The sequence below is a fragment of the Equus caballus genome, chromosome 5 (genome assembly GCF_041296265.1).
Source record: "Equus caballus isolate H_3958 breed thoroughbred chromosome 5, TB-T2T, whole genome shotgun sequence".
NCBI lineage: Eukaryota > Metazoa > Chordata > Mammalia > Perissodactyla > Equidae > Equus > Equus caballus.
The window spans coordinates 24534551-24549167 of NC_091688.1; the positions used below are offsets into that span (position 1 = coordinate 24534551).

Below are 14617 nucleotides of genomic sequence, written 5' to 3' on the forward strand. Positions count from 1 at the left end.
GAGGTCAAATTGTAGCTTCTGGCTCAAAGACTGACAAGGCTAAGGTACTGGATGGAGCCTAGAAGAAATTGCTTTTGGGTTCTCTCTTGCTCCATATTACCAGTATACTTTCATTGAGATGAAAAATTAGGACTCGAATACGCCTTATGGGAATCACTGGATTTCTACAGGTGTCTTGGTTGGGTAGTTAAGCATGGTTCCTTTGCTAACTTCTTGGAGTACAGTAACCTTAGCATTTGCATTCAAGATATTCAGCCCTAGAGCTCTGTTCTTCTGTATTCCTCACAGGGCCTTTCTCCTGTTCAAGAGACTGTGTTTTGGAGGGAAGCAACAGTACCTGGATTGGTTGACATTATTTATGTCCTCATTGAATCTCAACTAATGTCTTGCCTCATGTGCCCTTTTCTTTTCTTTTTCTTCTTCTTCTTTTTTTTTTTTTTTAACAGATACTAATTTTGTGTTGGGGAATGCCCAGATAGTGGACTGGCCTATCGTGTACAGCAATGATGGATTTTGCAAGCTGTCTGGCTATCACAGGGCGGAAGTGATGCAAAAAAGCAGTACCTGCAGGTATTTATGTTGGGGTTGTTCTGTTGAACAATCTGTCATGGTATCTTTCGGAAAAAGAAAATGGCTTACTCAGCTTGGGAATTGCCCTTCTCTCACTCAGTGTTTATTCAGGAATATTTATTGCAATATCGTCTCGAGTTCATGTACTGTCCTGGGAAAATCAAAGAAGACCCAAAACATGGTCCCCACCACTGATGAACTTGCAGTCAGTGAGATGGGGGAAAACCTAGAAAAACTCAGGAAAATCATTTTATCTATTAAATGTGAACTCAAAAGTTTATGAGGTTTTAGATGAAATTATGTGAGAGAAGATTAAATAAAATTAAATGAAATAAAAATTTAGATGATTAAATTAATTTTTAAAAATGTATGACTGCTTTAGAAGAATAACTGCAATGTTGGAGCCAAGGGCCTTGTTCATAGGGCTTTTCATCAGAAAAAGAGAAGAGAACCAATATTTTCTTGTCTTCTAATTCATGCTGTTCCATCTCTCTCTGATGGCTAACTCAAAGGCGAGGCAAATGGTGCTAACAGCCCAGCTTGTGAATTTGACAGGGTCACTAACCAAGCAGTACCTTTGGGCCATGGCATTAGAGCAGTTCTTTTAAAGCGCCTTCAAGGTGTTGAGCAGAGCGTGTAGACCGGACCCTGCAGGACGTTCCCCTGCACTGCCCTGGCAGGGTCTTGGCTCAGCACAGCTGTTGGCTCCTTTCACTCCTAACCTTCTTCAGAGTTCTTCTGTCTTCAGGGATGTTTGCATGACGTGGAATCATTTTCCCAAACCTGCCCGATCAAGAAATAAGCTCATCTCTGAAGAGTGGAAAAACCTGTCTGACCCAGGCATGGTCTTCAGTTTTCAGAAGTTGTGTTTTCATGATATTAAATCAGCCAAGTAACTAGCTTGGTGGAAAGTATTAAATGCTTTGAAAATATTATCGTTTTCTTAAATTTCAGATTTTTGGGACTGGGAAATAGAAAATTTAAGAATCCTCTTCCCTCCCAAAGGCTTAGAAATTATGACTCTTAAGTGATCTGATAGAATTCTCTTACATTCTTGGGGTACTGTTATCCTCTTAGGTTTCTGTCTCTGCATCTACTTCTACATCCATATACACATTTACAATCAGAACAAATTGGGAGACTTAGCTTCACTTTTTAGTGACTTAAGCAGCCTCCCTTTACCTTTCTTGCTTCTTGTTGGCTATAATCGCACACTTTAAGAAAATCAGATAAGACAACTTGCTAATTTAGCCAACTTTGCTTTTATGCACAATTCTAAGAAACTTATTTAATTCCCTGCAGGTGTCCCTTCTCTAGAAATGAAGCAGACATACCTTTGTGCTAGCTATCTTCCTAATAGCTCAGGAGGCTTTTTGCTTATTTCTTGCATTGCAGGCGTCTGAAATCTAATGTTCAGGTAAAGGAAACTTACGTCTACTCTTTTGCTTAAACTAAAGCTTGAAAAAGTACTTAAACCTAATGAAAACTGGGTGTAATTATGGTACATTATGTATTTGAAGACTCCATCTTACAGGGATTTGTTTTACCTTATGAAGGAAATTGCTAGCATATATACTGTCTTGTCACTGAAATAGAGGTGACTTATCTAGAAAATTAGCTCGGAAGGAGAAAGTGGGAGGAAGCTAAAAAGGCCTCTGCACAACTGGCTAAATGAAATGGTCATAGAGCTTAAGTTTGTACCTCCTAGGAGAAATCCTCTTGTTCTCAGCCAGGGATTATTTAGTCTTGATCTGTCCCTCTTTTTAAAGATAATTCCACAAAGTCAGTTATCTGTTTTCCTGGTTTATAGATGAAGAACACAACCCGAAAGCAGAGTGCTCCATGAGATGTGTACAAGCCCCTCAGTGGGCTGGGAAGGGACATAGTAACAAAAGTGGCACAGAATTCATCAAGTCCACAGCTAGGGTGCTTTTCTTATGGGGTGCTGGAAGGCAGAAGGCTGCAGTAAGCCCAAGGCTGTTCCAGTATCAAGCTATGCATGGCTCTTGACTTGGTAGTTCAGGAATTGCACTTGACAACCTCTGAGATTCTTTTAAAGTCTGAAATTCTATGATTCTGTGATTTGGGTCATCAAGAAAAAGTTAGATTGCATTTGGTTTGCACAAACTTAGAAGATGGGGAGTGTATTGCTTAGGAACCCATTCCACTGCTTCTACCTTGCCTAAGACCTAAGGGCTGCTGTTGCTGTCCTTCCTTGTCATTGTCGGCTAAAGGCCTGGGGTGGTCAGGAGAGATGCTCGCTGGGTCCACGGGCAGCCTTTGTCAGAGGACCAGCTTTTCCAGCCCCCTTGAGAGATACCTTTTGTCCTCTTGCATTTTGTTAGTGTCCTATGCCATGGTTCACTCTACCTAGTTGGGGGCATATCCTGTTCCCAGAGGGACAAACCTTGATCTTTGGACCTTATGCAGTGTGGGGCCCAGGGACATGGACGGTCCTGGCAGTTGTCCTGCCTCTGCTGAGGACCAGTGTTAGGAAGGCAGGAGCTTCTACAGTCCAGGGATTTTCTCTAATTTTTTTTCATGCTGCTTATTTACCCGCTTAGTCTACTTTTCTCCAAATGTGAACCGTAGGGAGGTGTATTGGTAAGCATTTGTAGGATTTTATCACGTCAGTTTTTTAACCCAATGCTTTTCTTCTTTTTTGGTGGTGAGTGTAGGAAAAAGAGCTGCACAGACGGTGGCTGAATCTTCTTTCTTTCCTTAGCTCTGTCTTAACACTTAGAACATCAAATTGCACCCTTTTCCTTGTTTGGTTGGTGAATTTTTGTGATTTTTCCTATTCTTTTGTTTATTTTGTTGAGAATCAGAAGAGGAAAAGTCTGTGGTCCAAATATACTCTACCATCTTTCCTAAGAAGTCTCCCAGAGTTGTATTTAACTCTTTTGATTAAAACCCCCCAGTACTTCCTCCCCCGCCCCCATGTTGCTTTCAGGATAAAGTTTGAATGACGTCACATGGCCTATACTACCATGTTCTCCTCCATCGGCTGGCCTGTCCTTACTCCCTATGTTATCTGTTGCAAAATTTCCCCTCATTGTCTATATTCCAGTCATACTGAACTGAACTATATTCAGGTTCCAGAGTTAACCTCCCTCTCACCTCTGTGCCTTTGCACATGCTCATCTTTCACTGCAATATTCTTTTCTCTCCTTTTCTCAGCTAATTTCCATCTGCTCTTTAGATCTCATTTGTCCTTACTTCTGGGAAGCCTTCTCTGATCACTCAGATAGTGTTCTGTACCTGTTCTGTGTTTCTGTGTTCTGTAATTTCTAATGTGTTGGTCATACTGTTTTCTGATCTACTCTTTTCTAGTGTGTCTCTCTTATTAGACAGTGCATTTTTGGAGGGCAGTGATGGAGTTTTGATCACAGTTGAATCAGCAAATCTTTTTTGATGGAATGAATGTTTCCAGTGTGTGTGTGTGTGTGTGTGTTTGTGTGTGTTCATTCCATGTAGCACAGTGCTGGGTATAGAACAGATATTTAACATATGCTGGTAGAATAATAAATACTTGTTAATCTAACTTGAGCTCTTTGGTTGCTTTGCAGTTTTATGTATGGGGAGCTGACCGATAAAGACACAATTGAGAAGGTGCGGCAAACATTTGAGAACTATGAGATGAATTCCTTTGAAATTTTGATGTACAAGAAGAACAGTGAGTATTCAGACCCTTCTGAACCATACCTTTATGTACTTGGAATAGTAAAATATCTCCTCTTCCTCCATTGTTGTCTAGGGTTTTTTTCTCTCCCATCAGCTAAATGTTGTTACTTAAAGCCATTGTGTATGTTGAGATAAATGGATAGATGAGTTACAGTATTCCTCAGAGGAACATCTGAACTTGTTACTAACTAATCAAGAAGGCTTGATCTCTTTTTCTGCCAAGGGTTAGTGTTTTTCCTATTGGTTTACATATGGTAAGTTGCTGGCTTAAGGCACTTGTAGACTTCAAGCTTTCTTGGGGGGAGGGGAAAGGTGGGGCCAAAACTCTGTCCAGCGCATCTTTGCATCAGTCTTCCACAGCACCTAGCACAGCAGGGAACACCAGTAGGTGCACAAATAAGATTCTGAATAACATTTTGTTCTCCTGGTGACCCCAGTTTTCCATTGGAGATAGTATTAACAGCAGTACATTGTTAATTTGTATTTGTTTTGGCTACAATTACTTCCACAAACTATGTAAATAAGGAGGTTAGGTCAGTAGCCATGCACATGTATAATACTTGCTTTTCTCTTAGAGATTTCCTGTTGAATGAAGCTTAGTTATATTAGAACTATGGAAAGTGGAGTATAAGGCTGTAGCAGGCTGCAGAGGTGTTGAAGAGTGCTTTGTCTCTGTTTTTAAAAACAGTTTGTTCGTAAAAAAAATTCTGTTCTTTATATGTAGGATTGAATGGTAGGTCATTGGTTCAATAGAACATTTCCAGAGTGGCCCAGGTGGTGCATGAAGATAAATGTTTATTTTGGTGGCATTCACAATGATATGTTTTACTCTGGAAAGCAAACGGCACATGTGGCTTTTATCTGGAAGGAGCTGGGACTTCTTTTCAGTCTGGAGTCTTGGAGCAGGCAACTGAGAGGACTGTTTGCTTGGTGGCCTGTGCAGATGCTGCTCTGAGAGATTAGCTCTGGGCATCAGCAAATCCAAGAAGGTTGGTCCTGCAGCTTTCACGCTAGAGTTGCTGCCCTGCTCCGTCTTGCTCCTTCAGCCCGTAGGTCTAATTCCTTCCTGGCTATTATGCATAAGAGGAATGAGGTGAAAGACTGTAAATGGCTCTGTGCCAGTCCTTCCACTACGGGGAACAGAACTCAGAGCAGCACCTCTTCCTAGGAGCATGCCAGCAGGGGAGGAGATGCTCTGCATGTGCGCCCCGAGCTAATGGAGCAAGCTAAAGGTTTTCCACACTAGCAGCTTTCTGTACTGAACAGTGTGGATTTTCCCACAACGCAGAATACTGATTGGGTAGGTGTATCACAAAAATAATGCCTTGTGTTTATATTTTGCTTCAGAGTTTTCAAGCATCATTAGACTCTGCATTTAACTTGCCCAAATTCAACTCTACATGTTTGGCACAAAAGGGAGACAGAAGAAAACATAATTTAAATTGAGTTAGTGATTTCACTTGCATTCCCTTCAGTGAGCATGTAGTGAGTGAGTACAAGATAGGGGGGCGGGTCTCAGCTGCCTGGGCTGCCTCTGGGGCTGGAGACCTCGTGTTGAGGATCTCATCGGGTTGCAGGTGATTCTGGTATTTGATGTTCTGTACTTTAGGTAGACATGGCCTGTGCAGGTAAGCCAATTAGTTCAACCGATGAATCAGCATCTCTTGCCTGCCTGGAGGTCGCGGTGGCCTACTGAGAGAGGCATGCCCGTCTCCGGAGCAGCATGTCAGCCTGGGCACGAGGTTCTATTTAATGGGTGATGTAAAGGCATTTTCAGGAGTAATTGTGGTCAGATGCAGTTTTCACCTTACCCTCTGGCTTTAGAAAATAAACTCTGTGGAAGGTATGACTTCACTCTATTTTAAAATATTGATTCTCTAAGCCCTGTGAAGTAGGCATGGCTGACGTTATCTCCATTGTATGAGAAGTTAAATAGTTAAATAGTTCACCTGAGGTCACACAGAGGCAGGACCTGGTTTCCAGTGCTTGCTCTGTGGCCGTTCTTCCTTGGCTGGGACAAGTGTAAGTGTGGGTACAAGGTAGGGCCACCACATATGGTGGTGCAGGCTATACCCGGCATAGGGGGCAACTGAAAACCAGCTTGTGATTTGCTTGCTGACTCTTTCATGCACCCAAACCTAGAATTGCGTCATGCGGAAGGAGGAGCTTCTCTTTCTAATTTACACAAAGATGTCTAGTGAGCTAGCAGGGGTCCATACAAGGCTAAGCCTGTACCTAAAACATGAAGCATGGAATTGACGCAGATAGGGCTGGTTTCTTCCTAGGAACCTGTTCACTGCCCCCAGCTCCTCCAAATCCCACCTTCTCCTGAGGAATTTAGAAACTTTAAATTATTTGTTAAGGCTGGGAATTTTGCAGTTGCACCGAATTCTATGTGTTTTTTTAACAGCTTTTCATTGACCTGCTACTCTTTGTCAGACACCAGCCTTGCTGCTAGGGATGCGCTTACAAAAAGACAGACAGCTTCTGCTCTTACAGCATTTGCGGTGGTGGGGGCAGCTCCACAGCACAAAGCCATAAGTGTTTTGATGGTGACAGCACTTGGGGGTGTCACTTAACCCCAACTTAGGAGGACAGGGAAGGAAATCTTCCTAGCAGACAGGAAATCCATGTGAAAGCTGAAGGATAGTTGGGAGTTAGGCAGAGAGAAGGGCAAAGAGTATCACAGGCTGATGAAATGCAGGCGTGGAGGGCAACAAGTGAGAGTAGGCACTGACATTTCAAGGGACTCAAAGCCAGACTTCTCAGATGTTGACATTCACCTGTGAATTGAAATACTATTCTATTCAGTAGGTCTGGGGAAGGATCTGTGATTCTGCTTCCTGGTGATGCTGATGCTGCTGGTCCACGCATCACACTCTGAGCAGCAAGGACAGAAAGCAGCTGTAATGAAGACTGACTTCCATGCCTGCAGGGTGTGTCTCTTTCATAGCTGCATCTCGGTACCAAGCACAGTGCCTGACACATAGAAAGCCGTCCACCAAAACTCATGGAGCAGTTAAATAAATCTATAAATAAATGAGGGGTGACCACTGAGGCTGGAGAAGTTAGGAAGGGCCAGTAACGCAGCCACGTGGAAGAGTTCTGAATTTGTCTTAAGAGCAGCAGTGGTGATGGGGAGAGTGAGGTGAGGAGTGTTGAGGGTTCTAAGTAGGGTTAAGTATCTAATAATCAGTTTCATTTTAGAAAGATGACTCCAGTAGAGCATGGAGGGGGTATGGAGCATATGAGACTAGAGGTTCAGGGCCCATTAAGAATCACTCTGGCCACAAGATGATTGTGGCCTGCCTGCTTGGGGGAAGAGGCAGTTGAGCTGCAGAGATGTCCAGTGCAGAAATGGAAGGAGGCAGAGTGTAGGGACTTTGTCAGTGGTACCCACTGACTGGCCCTTCCCTCAGTTTGCCCTGCCCCAGGCAGTGCCCAGGAAGTGGACAGCATAGCGTTTCCTGTCAGGAACTCCTCCACTGGCCCGAAGTAAAACATGCCAAGTATCTAGCAGAGCCTGGCCTAGAGGAGGTGCTAGGTAAATGTTTGTTGAGTGACTTTGAAAGGAACTTGATCGTAACCAAGAAACAGATGAGTGAAAGAAAAGTATGTAATTCAGAGTGATGGCTTCAGAGCCGAGGAGTGAGCAGTGTGGGGCTGGCCTGACCAGCGATGCCCCGGGAAGAGCAGACTGTGAACAGAAGTGGACGGGAGGAGAGGAAGGAGGAGGCAGTCTGCTTTTACTTCCAGAATTTGTAGTTCAGAAGATGGAATCTTTCAGCATTTTAAAGCAGTGCAGAGTCCCATGGGGGAAAAGTCACCCCTGTTCAGATTTTAAAATATGAAACGTCATCGTCTAAAAGAATGTTTATTTTTTCCTCTGATTTTTAAATTATTGCATTTTTACCATGAATACATGAAGTATAAAGAAGAAAATCAGTCACCCCGAAGGCTCAAACACTCAGAGAAGTATTAGTAGACTATTAACTTTTTGGCGTGGTTTTTTTCCGTTTTTGTCTTGCGTGTGTTAACATAACTGAGATATGTTACATTTTGACATATGTGCAATTTGAAACCACACATTTATTTAATCTTTTATCATAAAAATATCCCCATCATTAAAATTCCTCCTAAATATAATTTAGAAAGAATTTTGTTAACGCTTCCTCGATTGTTGGATATTTATGAGGCTTTAATTTTTTTTTTATTAAACACAATGCTGAGGGGAATATCTTCGTGCAAAGATACTTGTTGATGTTCTGAAATATTTCCTAGAAGTTGAGAATCACTGTGTTAAAGAATGCGAATTAAGGCTCCTGAGACATTTTGCCAAGCAGTGTTGCAGAAGTGAACCCATTTCCAAGTTCACTGCAGACTGTGAGTGTCTGACTCATTGTACTGCGCCAGCATTGAACAGTATAACTTTTAAATGATCGCATTGCCTACAATTAATTTTTTTTTGTTCAATGAGTATTTTAATGCGAGCGAGACTATTTTTTCCTACTTACTCTCCATTTAAAATTATCCTTTTTATGTTAATTGTTCAGATTCTTTGCCTATATGTTTTATTTAATTCTAGTGATATTCTTATTGGTTTTTTTAATAGGCTCCCAATAGATTATTTTGATTCCTTTTTTTCCCGTCTCTCCTATTCTTTAATATTTGCGAGGACAACTTTGTAGAAAGGATCTTCTATTGATAAGCATTAATGTTTGTCCTACCTTTTGGGAAGTCGGTAATAATTAGCAGGGGGCTTCGTGCTGTGTTTTGGAATGAGTGTGGAATATGTATCTTGAAGGATGGATTATTTGAAAGGTTTCTTTCTATCTATGGGCCAGTCTGACCAATAAACTTGGGTGTTTCAGTAGTGCTATATATTTTGTATTGTTGCTTAACTCATTTTTAGTATAATTTTAGATAATTATCTATATTATATATCTATGACATAGATAATTATACAGATATAATATATAATTATATAGATATAAGCTAATAATCATATAATTCTAGATAATTTTCTTCTATCAATGGCAGTGATCATTAACGACTCATTCAGTAAGTATTTAAGTGGTCACTCTTGTGCTAGTCAGTTAGTTTTTCCATTTTTCAAGCAAGAAAATCACAAAGTATCAGCCGTGAGTGAAAGGAGTACACTCTTGGATAATACTCCGCGCTGTGTGACTGACAGCACTACTTGGCGTGACTGGTGGCCCTGTTTTGGGAGCACTGGATCAGCCTCTCCATCAGAGAAGCAGAGGGAAAAGCATCTTACAGTTATGCCAAGTTATGCCAAGCATATGCAGTTATGCCGAGCCAGCAGGGAGAAGCTGCCGGCCAAGTACTTATTGATTACCGACTGGGGGCCTGTGGGTTTGAGCCAAAGAGATCCATGTATAAGAAACTGACTCTGCTTTGAGGAGGTTACGATCTGGTTGTGGAGTCAAATCTAATAGGAAACAATTTTGCCTATTTTTCTAATGGATTGTCTTTTACTTATTCAGTGCTAGGAGCTACTTGTGTGTAAAGGATATTGATCCTAAATCGTGAACATATTGAAAAATATTTTTCCTACTTAGAAAAATTTCTCTTCTTAGAGACTTTTTTTTTATACCATCTAGAAGTAAAAAAAAATTTTATGTCAGTGTTTACCTTTACGGTTCTGAGCTGTATATGATGTTTAGGAATCTCTTCTCTTTGTCTAAATAATAAACATTTTCTCCCACTTTTCCTTCTGGTACTTTTATAGTTGTATTAGAATATTTAGAACATTAAACCATTTGGAATTTATTTTTATATATTATGTCAAGTAGCAGTCTAATTTCTTTTCCTTTTCTTTCTTTCTTTTTTTTTTTGCTGGGAAATATTCGCCATCAGCTAACATCTGTTGCCAATCTTCCTCTTATTTTTTTCTCCCCAAAGCCCCAATACATAGTTGTATATTCTAGTTGTAAGTCTTTCTAGTTCTTCTATGTGAGCCGCTGCCACAGCATGGCTACTGATAGGCAAGTGGTGTGGTTCCATTCCTGGGAACCAAACCAGGGCCACTGAAGTGGAACGTGCCAAACTTAACCACTAGGCCATCAGGGCTGGCTTGAATTTATTTTCCACATTGCTTATTCAGTCGTCTCAGTACTATATGTTAAAGAATCCAGCTCTTGCCTTCTAATTTGAAATACCCCTTTCTTTATATGCTAAATTCTCTACATTCATGGGTTTGTTTCTGTCCTCTCCTTTTCCAGGAATCCTTTTGTAACTTACTAGCTATATGAGTTAGGTTAAAATGCTTTCCCACTTGGGTTCTCATATTTAAAAAGGAGATAATGTCGTCATAGTAGCAATGGCACCTCACAGAATTCTTGTGAGCAGTAAACCATAATGTGTCAGGGCGTGACCCCATTGTAAGTGCTCAGTAAATGATGTTATTATTTTCATTGTTGCTTGTTTTGGGCCCACTGCCAATGGCTGTTAATTGCAGGGCTGTAGGTAGTCTCTGTCATTATTTTCCTTTTCAAAAATTCCTTGGCCATTCTTATGACTTTATTTTTCTATTTGAATTGAATTTCAATTCATCAAGCTCTGAGAAAAACAAATGAAAAAACGACTAATTGGGATTCTGACAGAAATTGCATTAAATTTATATATTAAACGGGAGGTTTGACATCTTACAAAATTGAATCTTCTCATTTACAAATGATGTAACTCTCTCCATTTATGTAGGGTTTGTTTTTATGCTCTTCAATCAAATTTTAATTATGTTGAGGCCTAAACACTGATTTTTCTAGCCTTCCTTTTGTATGGTTGAGACTGGCCTTCTTCCCTCAGAACAGGTGGAGGCAGCTTCAGAGTTTCATTAAGCGCCTTGAGATACAGTCTCTTTTAAAGTCATCCAAACACCCCTTGAGGTGAGATTGAGCATTTCAATCTTACAGCTGAGGGATTTAAAAGGAGGGAAGAAAAGAAAGTAATAGTTTTAAACACCTATGTATCAGATGTGTGTGTATTTTGACTTAATCTAAAGTATGTCTGTTATCCCCATCTTCCAAATGAGGAAACTGATTCTGAGAGAAAGTGATACCACCAAGAAACGCAATAAATGAAGAGGCTTGGGATTCTAAATCAGATTTCTTTTTTTTTTTTTTAAGGTGGGCACCTTAGTTAACATCTGTTGCCAATCTTCTTTTTTGTTTCCTCCTTCTTCTCCCTGAAGCCCCCCAGTACGTAGTTGTATATTCCAGTTGTGGGTTCTCCTAGTTGTGCTATGTGGGACACCACCTCAGCATGGCTTCATGAGCAGTGCTAGGTCCACACCCAGGATCCCAACTGGCAAAACCCTGGGCCTCCAAAGTGGAGCTCACAAACTTGACCACTCAACCATGAGGCCGGCCCCTAATGTACTAATGGCCACTGACCACTGTTTCCCCCGGTGCTGTCTCATCCTCTCTGCATCTGTCATTTGTCTTAAGGAAGTTGACCCCAGACCAAGCAGCCTGTTTCCTGGGGCAGCTGCCATTCCCTAGTCTAGCTTCTGGACCTATCCAAGTGGCCCAGCACCTGCAGCCCTTCCCAGGGCCCAGTCACAGTGACGTGGTCGGTTCTGTTGCTGTTGAACCTGGCCTGGATGCCTGGCTCCCTGGTTACAGAGAGTGCCTGGGAGGAGGCCCAGGGTAGGAGGAAGACCAAAATGATGGAGGCCAAAAGTTCTCTCATTCACCTGAGCCTTGCTGTTTTGTTATCTGGCTGGCAGGGTTGAGGAACCCCATAGCCAGGTTAGGTAGTCAGGTTCATTACTACACGACCCAAGGGGGCTACATAAGGGGTGAGAATCTCAGAGTGACCAGGAAGAGGAGCCTGACCTGGAGCTGCCCTTCCACAGGGCATCCTTAGCCGGGAAAGAGCTGCTCTCAGCAGCAGCAGCCTTTGCCATCAGTAGGATTGTTAGATGCTGTGTTTTTCTTGGATTTGTGCATTGATCTTCCTTTAATAGAAAATTTGTCATTGACCCTTTGTCCTTTTCACAGAAACAGGACATGCTTACTTTTCTCAGTTTTCCCACTGTAGCCACTTGGGTGAGGAGGCAGAATTTTAACCTCCTCTTCCTGATTTTGTGTGTGAATGTTTGTGCATTCATTGCTTCTTTTGCATCTTGATGAAATGGATGCTGCTGCTGAATCTGGGCTCTAGGAGAGATCCCTGGAGGCCAACTGCCCCGGCCTCTGCCTCCGGCCAGGTCTATATCTGAATGGAGCCAAAAGGTTCCTGAAATATCCTTGGGGGCATCCAGAGAGGTCGAAGGGAAACTGGGTGGATGGAGCACCAGGCTCTGGACAGTTCATGTTCACTTGAAGGAATTGTTTCCTACATTGAGATTTTGAATAATATTTCATTAGTTAAAAATGATTTCCTCTTAAGAGGAGAAGGTTGAAATTGCTGGTCGGTGCCACCTAGGAGGGACTCATGTTCTCTTTTGGAAAAATTTCAGAAATGAAAATTTAAACCCATTCTACTTGCTCTCTTAGATTGTTTAGATAGTGATAACTTGGGAGAGAGGCAGGTCTGAGTGACTGTGAAGACAGTAGAAGTAGGATTTATTTCTTTGAAACTCAGCAAGCATTCCTACAGTACGTACTCTATCAAGGTTGTTGAGTTTCACAATGCCAGGATGATGCCTCCTGGAGTTGAGCAATGTGATGGCCTAATGTGACCCTATGCATAACACTACATTAGATGCCATTGGAATAGGGGTGCAAGATGATAAGACAGAGAAAGTAGGTCAGATCTCCTGCCCTTGGAGTGGATTATGATCTAGTCAAAGAAATAGTCCTCAGTTGTTAAGTTTTGAGGGGGGCCAGTACATAGCACTTTCTTTCCCTGCCCGTGATCAGAATCGGTTGAGAGAGATATACGAATCAGGCATATGGAGGTTAAAATATCACCTTTATGACTAGTAAAGCTGATCCTAGAGAATGTAGTTTATATCTGTGGGCAAGTGAGTTTTTAAAAGAGAATCTTCGAGTCAGACAGACTTCCCCACCCAACAGAAGTAGCAGTGGAGAACTGCAGGCTTCTTTTCCTACCAGCCATCCCCCCTGCCCTCTGACTTCTCCTCTAACATTTATAGAATGGGGAAGCAGAGCAGAATGCAGACTTATCTCTAAGAAAGCAGGGGAGGAGAAGGGACTGAGCTACACATGTCCAATTCTTATCCCCCAAATTACCAATCCCGGGAAAAGGCCCAGAGTGTTACATTGAAAGATGTCCCTCTATAGGGAAACGCCAGATCAAGGAAAAGGAGGTTCCTTCCCTCAACAAGCTCACCCCATCAGCTTGAAGTGAACTCTGAAGCAATACATACCAACTATATGAATTTTTGGCACAAGATAGATGTTTAGAAATTGAAAAGGAATGATCAGAGTAGTACGTATTTAACCAGGGAACATTTCTGTAAGGAGGCAGTGGGCCCAATTTGGTGGAGAGAAGCTTTAAATAGATTTACTTGTTGAAATGGGGAGAGCTCATGATGAGCTTGAAGTGTGTTAAATGAACAAGGCCTCCAGTATGACTACTATAATGGTTCTCATGTCTGGGAGACGTGGGTCAATGTTGTTAATCCCAGAAGTCATAAATGGAATATAAAGATTAGATGGCACGGCCCCAACTGGGGCAAGTCCACCAGCATCGGGCCCAGTGGATCCAGCACAGTGGATGGCCCGTAGGCTGTAGCTGAGACGCGGATGGTTTTGAGGATTCCAGTAAGATGAAGCTCCTGGTGTTAGACATCACGAGTGGGGTTCCTCTCATCTAATTTATTACTGACTGGATAAATTAAGAGTGTTTTCTGGTTTACCCTCTGAAAAAATATTGTTTAAAGTTTTCTTTAGAGCAAAAAGAAAAGCTCCTTCGATTTGTTTGCTTTTTCTTACCAGCTAGGATACAACTGAGAGCTGTGGGTGTGTAGGTTTAATTGGTGTGATGCTTGCTTTTGAGTTTTCTGTGTCTTGATTGAAAGTGGTTTAAAATCCCACAGGTTCTGAGGAGGAGACTGCGAGGAATAGTAACACAGATCTTCCAAAAAACAGTGGGTAATTTGGAGGCCGTTCTTTTCTTGATTTTGGAATGCTATGTGTGGTTTTTGTGTGGTGGCTTTTTCTTTCAAAACACATTTTTCTTAGGATGACATTATAATCTGTCGTCTAAGAGCACCTAGAAACTGGCAGCTGAAAATTATGGACAGGGAAAATGGATAGAGGATTAAAATTAACTATTGATGAATACATAAATAATCAAGATTTAAGGAGATCATATCCCATTTGGTCTATTTGCTGCCTGTTGGTACATTTTAGGGTTATTCCTGCTTACA

General features: G+C 41.7%; 1 protein-coding gene across 4 annotated transcripts in view; it reads left to right on the forward strand.

Annotated features, from left to right (window-relative positions):
* KCNH1 (potassium voltage-gated channel subfamily H member 1) overlaps positions 1-14617 on the forward strand; it is a 372158-nt gene that overhangs the window by 21813 nt on the left and 335728 nt on the right. For all 4 annotated transcript variants that reach the window (XM_014739610.3, XM_070266741.1, XM_023640768.2 and 1 more), the window contains exons 2-3: positions 447-570; positions 4140-4246. In XM_014739610.3, coding sequence (XP_014595096.2) covers positions 447-570; positions 4140-4246 — 231 coding nt within the window. The remainder of the gene's footprint in view (positions 1-446; positions 571-4139; positions 4247-14617) is intronic.